General features: G+C 48.2%; 1 protein-coding gene across 1 annotated transcript; it reads right to left on the bottom strand.

The window, feature by feature from the left end:
* Positions 1-8,015: 8,015 nt before the first annotated feature.
* LOC132571402 (V-type proton ATPase subunit d 1-like) lies at positions 8,016-9,128 on the bottom strand. The gene is made up of 2 exons (XM_060238197.1): positions 8,208-9,128; positions 8,016-8,140 (listed from the first exon to the last, which is right to left on the bottom strand). The coding sequence occupies exons 1-2, from the start codon at positions 9,088-9,090 to the stop codon at positions 8,016-8,018; spliced, it is 1,008 nt and encodes a 335-aa protein (XP_060094180.1). The 5' UTR covers positions 9,091-9,128.
* Between the last annotated feature and the right edge of the window lie 1,340 nt (positions 9,129-10,468).

Raw genomic sequence — 10,468 nt, 5'->3', positions numbered from 1 at the left:
ACCCAAGAGAATGGGAAGGAGAAGGAAGAGCAGGACCCAGAAGGACCTGGAACTGGCAAGGCAGCAAGGAAAAGCCCCAGTCCCATCCACCTTGGAAGTGGTGTTGATTTTTTGGAAAGAGCTGTGCCAGAGGTCCTGCATATGGACACCGTGACCTCAGATGTACATTACCGACACTTCCAGCAGTTCCACTACCATGAGTCCAGTGGACCCGGAGAGGTTTGCAGCCAGCTGCATGGACTTTACAGTCATTGGCTGAAGTCAGAGAGGCACAGCAAAAAGCAAATTGTGGACCTGGTGATCCTGGAGCAGTTCCTGGACCTTCTGCCTGAGGAAATGCAGTGCTGGGTCAGAGGGTGTAGGCCGGAGACCAGTTCCCAGGCAGTGGCCTTGGCCGAAGGTTTCCTCCTGAGTCAGGCAGAGGAGGAGAGGCTGGCAGAAGAACAGGTAGGGGATTCCCTCCAGGTATCTCCAATCCATGCAATGATATCTGGCCTTATCCTAAAGGTTCCCTGTCAGACATCTGTCTGAGTGTTAATCATGCACATGGGAGATTTCACGGCCGCCTTCAGCAGCCTCTTCTATTAGAACATTTTTACTCCCTACAGATAATTCACCAGGTCTTCTGATGGAGTGATACTGAGTCTGGGAGTGAGGAGCTGTTATCCAGATCTATTGTTGTTGTTCAGTCGCACAGTCGAGTCCATCTCTCCATGACCCCGTGGACCACATCGCACCAGGCGCTTCTTTCTTCCACTGTCCTCCTAAGTTAACTCAAATTCATGTTTGTTGAGTCGATAACACTGTCTAACCATCTCCTCCTTTGCCGTTCCCTTCTTTTACTTTCAGTCTCTCCCAGCAGCAGGGTCTTCTCCAGTGAGTGCTCCCTTCTCATTTGGTAGCCAAAGTTCTTGATAGCTGTCTGAGAGCGGGGCAATTGAAATCGCTACCTATGTATATGGGGATTTTCCCCTCAAAAAAACCTCTCAAATAAACCAGGCAGATGTTCAACCAATAAGGTTTTATTGAAAAACAAAATGAGTAAACACACACAGAAAAGCACTTTTTAAGCACATCTGCAAAGCTGACTAAGAAGAATAGGAATGAGCAGGGAATAGATTTTAGGAGAGCCTATATTTGCCAATCGTGAAGAAAAAACGTGGTCCATGAAGAAGGCTTCTGAAATGGCCCATGTTCCATGGAAGAGAGGTGAATCCCACGTGCAAGGTGAATCCCACGTGCAAGTGAGGGTGTGATTTAGGAACGAAGAACACACACATACACACACACACACAGTGGAGGTGGGCACTCATATGTCATAATGCCTTAGGGAAAATGTTTCTGAGACATCATGACAGGTTTGCCCCAGAAATAAATGGCTTCATGTTTTTACTGGAACGTTGAAGAGATGCTTGATGAGTTTTCCCAGAGGGAAATCAAAGATGGGCAGAGCTGACAGGAAATGGGTGCTCATATTCATTGCTGACTCCCAAAGTATAGGATGGGACATCCTTCCAGGTGTTATCTATATGCTAACAAGGGCAAATGGGGAGGGAAAACAGCTCCTCTCCTTGAATTAGCCTCTTGTTCGTGTTCCTGTGAGCATGAACAAAAGAGGTTAATTCGAGGAGAGGAGCTGTTTTCCTGAGAAACCCATTGTTATAAATTATGTGTTACTTTAGAGTGGAGAGAAGTTCATGAGGCTGTCTGACGCCTTTAAATTACTCTTCCAGAATTGCGGGCCGTTTTTGCCTTTCTGGCTGGCATCCATGTCCTGTCATTTTTGGTAAAAAAGAGCCAGACTCCAGTAGCACCGCAAAGACTAACAAAATTTGTGACGGGGGATCAGGTATAGTGAGTCACTGCTCACTTCTCCAGATCCTGAGCAGTAACTCACAAAAGCTCATACTCCTACCACAAAGTTTGTTGGGTGTTGAAGGTCCTACTGACTAGGGTTGCCAAATCTGACTTAATATCTGGGGACTTTGGGGGTGGAGCCAGGAGACTTTGGGGATGGAGCCAGGAGCAAGGCTGTGACAAGCATCATTGAACTCCAGAGGGAATTCTGGCCACCACATTTAAAGGGACCACACCTTTTAAATGCCTTCCCTCTATTTGAAATAATGAAGGATAGGGGCACCTTTTGGGGGGCTCATAGAATTGCCTCCGTCTTCACTGTGGAAGACGAGAACTTTTTGCCCGCCCCAGAACCACTAATTTTGGAAGGGGTGTTTAAAGACCTGAGTCAGATTGAGGTGACAAATGAGGAGGTCCTACAACTGTTACACAAATTAAAAACTAATAAGTCACCGGGTCCAGATGGCATACATCCGAGAGTTCTGAAAGAACTCAAAGTTGAACTTGTGGATTTTCTAACAAAAATCTGTAATCTTTCATTGAAATCTGCCTCCGTTCCTGAGGACTGGAAGGTAGAAAATGTCACCCCCATCTTTAAAAAGGGTTCCAGAGGAGATCGGGAAATTACAGGCCTGTCAGTCTGACTTCAATACCAGGAAAGTTGTAGAAACCATTATTAAGGACAGAATGAGTAGGCACATTGATGAACACGGGTTATTGAGGAAGACTCAGCATGGGTTCTGCAAGGGAAGATCTTGCCTCACTAACCTGTTACAGTTCTTTGAGGGGGTAAACAAACATGTGGACAAAGGAGACCCGATAGATGTTGTTTACCTTGACTTCCAGAAAGCTTTTGATAAAGTTCCTCATCAAAGGCTCCTTAGAAAGCTTGAGAGTCATGGAGTAAAAGGACAGGTCCTCTTGTGGATCAAAAACTGGCTGAGTAATAGGAAGCAGAGAGTGAGTATAAATGGGCAGTCTTCGCAGTGGAGGACGGTAAGCAGTGGGGTGCCGCAGGGCTCGGTACTGGGTCCCATGTAGGGATGTGCATTCGGTTCGGCCGAACCGTATATACAGCCGAATCAACACTGATTCGGCTGTATTCGGAATTGGCCGTAGCCGAATGCCATTGCCGCCTATTATACGGCAGCCGAATACGGCTCACCGTATACTTACGAATAGCTATCGTAATACGGCTGTCAATTCAAAAGGCGGCAAAGTAGCTTCTGCAGCTTCAAAGGAGCTGCTTGCCTACTTTCGCACCTTTAGTGGCCTCTTCCCGCCTCTCCCTGGGATCAGGGAGGGGGGGAGGGGGAAGAGGAGCCCCAGCAGCCAATCCAAAGCATGCATTTGCAAAATGCATTGCAAATGCATGCTTTGAAGGGCTTTTTAAGGAGTCTTCCTTCCTGGCTGGACTGACTCCTCCATTGCTGCTGTGTGTGAGAGATTGTGCAAAGGGCTGGCTGGCCCTTGGCTTAAGCTGCTGCCTGCAGCTCTCTCACTCAGCCTTACCAGACTTCCCCCTGGACTAGAGAAGACAAGGTAAGACACTCTTGGGGTACTTGTTTTTATTTATTGTTGGTAAAAGGACTTTTTTTAAGACTTAGAGTCCCTTTACTTATCCAGATTTGGGCGGTGGTGGTGGTGGGGTAGCTTATTTGGGGGTTTCTGCTTGGGGAGGGGGCCTGGGGTGGGGTTTTTTTTGCCAATTTGCCCATATCTTAATTTAGTGAGAGGACTTTTAAAAGTGCAGTGACCTTTTACTTCTCCTGATTTGGGTGGCTTGGATTTCTTGGGGTTAGGGTGAAGGGGTTTTTTGGGGGGGAGGGGTTGGCAAAGTTCCTGTATCGTTAAAAGTTAATTTTTTACTGTTCTAAAAGTATTCGGTGTTTGATTTGTTGCTGCTGTGTTGTGCTGCTGCTGTTACTCTTTTCTTTGGGTTCTTGTGGGGGGGGGGTGCTGTTTGGCCTAATTTCCATTGTTTAAAAGGACACTTTTGTCCCCCTTTTCCTGGTTCTGGTTTTAGGGGGGGGGGTGTTGTTGACTTATTTGGCCTGAGCTTTCTTGTTGGTGAAAAGGCCACTTTTTTTAACACTTGGCCTTTTGTGATTCTGCTGGTTTTGTTTTGGTTTTTTTTAATTGCCTCTGGTTGGTGTGGGGGTTGGTGAGGGTGTGTGTGGGCTGGGTCACTTTCTTGTTTTTATAGAGTAGATTGTGTGTTCTGTGGCAGGGAAGCTGGCACCTGGGTGAGAGACCCAGAACCAGCAGGTTTGTTGTGGTTGGCTAGCTCTCCCCGTGTTGTTTGGGGGCAGGGCTGGAGAGCTGGCATCTGTAGATTGTGTGTTCTGTGGCAGGGAAGCTGGCACCTGGGAGAGAGACCCAGAACCAGCAGGTTTGTTGTGGTTGGCCAGCTCTCCCCGTGTTGTTTGGGGCAGGGCTGGAGAGCTGGCATCTGGGTTTGCTGCAGCCAGATCTGCAGAGCAGACCTTGAGCAGATTGTGTTTGGTGTGGCAGTGACGTTGGCAAATGGGTTTTATATTGCTTCCAGGCCTGCCCTGCAGGGTTCATAGAGTAGATATAGGGATGTAGTGCATTTGGGTCCTATAGAGATTCTCTGATGTGAAGTTAGGTTTGGCTTTGGGTGCCCCAGGAATTGGACCCCCTGGTCCAATTTTTTTTGGCCTTGTGGGTTTTGTGTGGGACAGTGCCCTGAAGCTTCACAGCAGTTTGGGGGGCTCTCCTCAAAACCCCCTGCTCTCCAGAGCCACTTTTCCCACGACAATTACAGTGAGGAAGTGGCTAATTGGGCTTTCCCCATCTTTGTTAGCAATGGGCCTTTTGGGGAGCCCAAAGATAGGGACCCCCTGGCCCAATCTTTTTGGGACTTGGGGGGGTTGGAGGGGAGAGTCCCCTGCAGGTCCCCTGCAAATTTGGGGGCTCTATCTCAAACCCCCTCCCCTCCATGCGGCTTCAAATATACCCTATTTGCCATTGATTTCAATGGCCCATAGGGTATGATAGGGCCATATATTCGGTAATAGCCGTGCATCTACCGTATATGCGGCTATTCTGAATGCAGTATTCAGGAGTATACGGGGATTCCGAATCCACCCCCCCCGTATACTTCCGAATCCGTGTCAATCCAATTTTTTTTTTTTTGCACATCCCTAGTCCCATGCTCTTTAACTTGTTCATAAATGATTTAGAGTTGGAAGTGAGCAGTGAAGTGGCCAAGTTTGCGTATGACACTAAATTGTTCAGGGTGGTGAGAACCAGAGAGGATTGTGAGGAACTCCAAAGGGATCTGTTGAGGCTGGGTGAGTGGGCGTCAACGTGGCAGATGCGGTTCAATGTGGCCAAGTGCAAAGTAATGCACATTGGGGCCAAGAATCCCAGCTACCAATACAAGTTGATGGGGTGTGAACTGGCAGAGACTGACCAAGAGAGAGATCTCGGGGTCGTGGTAGATAACTCACTGAAAATGTCAAGACAGTGTGCGTTTGCAATAAAAAAGGCCAACGCCATGCTGGGAATTATTAGGAAGGGAATTGAAAACAAATCAGCCAGTATCATAATGCCCCTGTATAAATCGATGGTGCGGTCTCATTTGGAGTACTGTGTGCAGTTCTGGTCGCCGCACCTCAAAAAGGATATTATAGCATTGGAGAAAGTCCAGAAAAGGTCAACTAGAATGATTAAAGGGCTAGAACACTTTCCCTATGACGAAAGGTTGAAACGTTTGGGACTCTTTAGCTTGGAGAAACGTCGACTGCGGGGTGACATGATAGAGGTTTACAAGATAATGCATGGGATGGAGAAAGTAGAGAAAGAAGTACTTTTCTCCCTTTCTCACAATACAAGAACTCGTGGGCATTCGATGAAATTGCTGAGCAGCCAGGTTAAAACGGATAAAAGGAAGTCCTTCTTCACCCAAAGGGTGATTAACATGTGGAATTCACTGCCACAGGAGGTGGTGGCGGCCACAAGCATAGCCACCTTCAAGAGGGGTTTAGATAAAAATGTGGAGCAGAGGTCCATCAGTGGCTATTAGCCACAGTGTGTGTGTATATATAAAATTTTTTGCCACTGTGTGACACAGAGTGTTGGACTGGATGGGCCATTGGCCTGATCCAACATGGCTTCTCTTATGTTCTTATGAACAGCTACTATGTGGCAGCTCAGCTACGTAATGTTTTGCTTTATGCTAGGAAGGAATGTCATCTGCCCTGGATTCAAATTGGATCCGACAGTATCCATCCTCTACGTCTTAGAGAATTCCTCTGGAATTCTAGGGCTGATAGAAGCAAAGAATGGTTAACTAACCCTTTTTTAGGTTGTACTTTGAAAACATGGGACAAGTTTAGAACATCTGTGGTTCAGCCTTCCACTTCAGTTATGTCCTCCTTGGGCCAACCTTGGTTTCCTCTGGGAACTTCTGAAGGGAGTTTTAAAACTTGGAGACAGCTGAATATCTTAAGAATTGCTGATGTCAGTTCCAAAGGAAAATTGCTCACCCGATGTCAGTTAGAATCCAAATATAAGACCAATATCCCTTGGTATGAATACCATCAACTCCACGACACATTAAATAAGGTGATTCCTGTCATGATACCTACAGACCAATTGAATATTTTTGAAAAATTAATTCTTAATGAAAACGCGACTATGAGAGGTGTGATTTCAAAAATTTATAATTTATTAAATCAAAAAATTTGGTCACAGAAGTCAACTCAACAAAATGCGTGGAGCAAAGATTGCTCTCTTAAATTGTCAGAAGAGCAATGGTCTAAGGTATGGTCATCTCCATTGGGTAGGTCACGGTGTACAAATTTCAAACTCCAACAGTATAAACTATCTTCACGATGGTACCTGACCCCCTTGTCTCTGAGCCATGCGACAAAAGGCCTCACTCCTCTCTGCTGGAAAGGGTGTGGAGAAGTTGCATCTTTCTTCCACTGTTGGTGGTCATGCCCAAAAGTACAGTCCTTTTGGAATGCCATGATAAATAAAATTGAAGACATTACTAATGAATCCGTTCCTCGCACTCCTGAGTCTATCTTGCTTAACGTTTGGCCGGATAACAATTACACCAAACAGAAACAGGAACTTATTTCTCTCTTGATTTTGGCAGGGAAAACCTTGTGAGCAAAATGTTGGAAAGCGGCGAGACTTCCCTCACTGACCCTATGGTACCAGAAAGTGTGGGATATAATTATACAGGACAAAATTGCTTCGCAACTCATTTTTAGCAACAATCCTAAAGCAGGAGAAAACTTTAGTGAAAGATGGTTTATTTTTTTTTTGACTACGTAAATGCCAACTCATCGGAAAAAAATCAAATGCCGAAAAAGTATTTAAACTTTATATTGCTTTAAATAGTATGATTTATCTGAGACAGGGCCTCCAGTCTTGGCTGTGGGTATTGGAGTAGCAGGTTAAATGGAATTTTTTCTTTCTTTCTTTTTCCCCTCTTTCTTTCTCTCCTTAATAGTGCGGGAAAATTGTTGTTTTATTTGTCTATATTGTATTGATGTTTGAAACTATGCTATGTTTGTTTTGGAAAACTGTAGAAATATTGGAAAAAATAAAACATTTTGAGTTAAAAAAAAAAAAACGTGTTGTTGTTGTTGTTGTTTTGTCACCAGGGTTGCTGCCTGCTCCTTCAAACAGAAGTTTGTATTCTGGGTAGCAATCGGCTACTGCTTTTTGTCAAGGTGCAGAAGTTTCTCGTGGAGCCATATATTAGAATGTTGCAGGTCCTCTACAGTTTCGTGTGCCTTAGACGCCATTTCAAACGCAGAGTCAGCCGTTTGAGAGACCGCCAAAATGGTTTCGTTGAGTTTTTTTTAACTCCGACTGAATAGGGGCAATGGCTTTAGAAATCTTGTCGCCCAATGTCTCTTCCAAACGGTCCATTACTTCATGGAACGTTTGAGTAGTTAAAAGAGGGCTTTCGGCAGGGTTGGGGGGGGCCTCTGATGCCATTGACTGTGGCGCTGCGGGTTGAGGGGAAGAGTCCGACACGTCCGAGCTTACCAGCGGGAAGGTAAGGGTCCTTTGGTCTTTTAAGGAGACTCTAGCTGCTGCCTTGGGTCCCCTGGTATCTTTCTTGCCCATGCCCAGGCGTTTGTGTTGAGTGTGAAGGGAGCGGGATCGCGTTAGCGGGACTGGTCGTCGGGAGGGAATTCCTTAAGCGTCCGCCATGCTCCGCGTCGCCCCGCCCTCCCGGCTACTGCTTTGACTTGCTCGTAGTCATCTGCTCTGGCCAGCTGAGCCAGGCCCTCTGGAAAAATACAAAAAAAATAAATTGGAAAAAATAAAAAATTTTGAGTTTAAAAAAAAAAAAACACGTGTTGTTGTTGTTGTTTTGTCACCAGGGTTGCTGCCTGCTCCTTCAAACAGAAGTTTGTATTCTGGGTAGTAATCGGCTACTGCTTTGACTTGCTCGTAGTCATCCGCTCTGGCCAGCTGAGCCAGGCCCTCTGGATAGAGCTTCCCACAGTGGGGGAACAGCTTGGCCCGATCCTCCTTGGAGAGTTCTGTGCCAAAGGAGTTGATGGTGAGAATGAAGGCCCTCCGGTCAGCTTCGAACTCCAGGATGGGGCACATGGCATCAGCGGTCGTGCCTCCCAGGATCTTGCAAAACTTGTAGAAGGACTCAAGGTAGGCCTTGTACAGCGCATTACGAATAATTTCGATGTTCATCTCATCAAGGTCTTGCTCTGAGATGCAATCCTGGAAAAAGGCAGCCAGGGGTGTGTCTACCAGGATGGCATTGTACAGCTCTGCCGGAGTCTGGGCAATGTTCACTGCCTCCATCTGCTCGAAGCTTCCCAGGGGGTGGCATTTGGGCACCAACTGGGCAATGGAGCGCTGGTGCAGAGTCCCGGTGATGAGCAGGATCACGTTGTCAATCATGTAGCTGTACGTGATGAAGTCCAAAAAGCTGGCCAGGGGTTCATAGGCATGATTTCTCATATGGCGGAACTCTACCACCATCTTCTCCTTCAGCTTGTCATCAATGACGGACACGGGGAGAGGGGAGGCTTCGTTTGCCAGGAAGTTCCCATAGTCTGTGCTCTGGAGATGGAGCTTCAAATCTTCCAGGCTCTCGCACTGCACCAGGTTGACGTAATCGGACTGGCTCAGCACCCCTGCCTTGAAACCCCGCACCAGGCCCTCCAGGTAGCCACTGTCGACGTTGAAATAGAGCTCAGGGAACGACGACAACATGGTGAGGCCGAGAACTCAGAAGGAGCAGCGGCTACAGAGGCGGACGTCTGGTTCTACTGGTAACTCTACGATGTAATTTTTTTGATCTGGAGCTTTATCTGTTGCCAGAAGTTTGCAATGTATTTGAAGAAGAAGAAGATGATATTGGATTTATATCCCGCCCTCCACTCCGAAGTGTCTTATTTCCACCAGCTGTTGATAAAGTCAGCCTGGTCCCCGCATAATTTTGGGCCTAGCTGGGCGCAAAGTTGTTGTGTTGCATTGTTGTTAAAAATTCCGTGAGCGAGGGGGGGGGAGGGCAGGGGCTGGGGGGTAGAAATGGAGGAAGCAGGGGATGGAGACTGGGAGGGAGGTGAGCAATTGAGGTGAGATTGGGTGGGTAGTTCCCACCCCCGATTCATTTCCTACCGCAGGGAGGGGAAGATGGAGGCAGGACGGAGGAAGATTGGAAGGGAGGGTGGCGAATAAGGCAGGAGGGGTGAGCTTGGGCAGATGGAACAAGGTTAGAGCTGAGGAGGGAGGGTAGGATGAAAGAAGGGGGTACAAGCGGTGGAAGGTTGGGAGAAAACCCAGCACTGGGGCCTCGGCACCCCCCGCTGGCAGCGGCATGCCACACATTCCCTGTCCTGCCAGCCCCATCACCGCTGAAAGGAGGAACCGCGCAGCCGACGGAAGAGAGTGCTGAGCAGGTTCTGGCCGAGCGGCACCAATGCAGTGTAGAGGCGTTCTCCCTGAGCAGTGCTGAGGCCCTGCTCGGCTGCCCTTGCCGTTAAGGTGAGAGCACTCGAACGGGGTGCCTTCTTTTCCTTGTGTGGGAAGCCTGCATCAGAGAAGCCTCCTCCCAACGCCCTGCCTGACTGCTCTCGCTTCGAACGCCCCCTCTCCACTCGCATTGTCCCTCAGGTTAATGTTTTCTTGGCTCAGAGGAACTCCCCCAATCCCTCAGAGCCCAGAAACAGCGGAGCTTCCCTTCCCCAGCATCCTCCGAGGACGCTGGGGAAGCGAAGCTCCAAGTGCCAGCGCAATGACGTCACCTCTGAGTGACAGCGTCACGACGGGTGCACACAAAATCTTTTCTTCTGGGGGGGGGTGCACATTGGGATTCTGCCTCGCGCAGCAGAACCCCACATGCCAGGCCTACTCTTGCTTCAAATATCAGAGTACCCGAGCGAGGTCCTTCAAGACCAGGGGCCTTGTCCGAGCGGGGCTTCCTCATGTGGTGAAGAAGGGACACCACTCTGGTGAGAGAAGCCAGCCAGGGCATCCAGGCCTGTAGCTACGGGGGGGGGGGCCCTGGGGGAGGGCACGGCCAATCTATCAACCCCCCCCTTCCCTCTGTACGGCCCAGCCATTGGAGGGCCACCAGAGCTGCTCCTGC

Source organism: Heteronotia binoei, chromosome 5 (assembly GCF_032191835.1).
Source record: "Heteronotia binoei isolate CCM8104 ecotype False Entrance Well chromosome 5, APGP_CSIRO_Hbin_v1, whole genome shotgun sequence".
NCBI lineage: Eukaryota > Metazoa > Chordata > Lepidosauria > Squamata > Gekkonidae > Heteronotia > Heteronotia binoei.
Note: the sequence above shows the minus strand (reverse complement) of the source record. Positions and strands in the feature narration are given on the sequence as shown.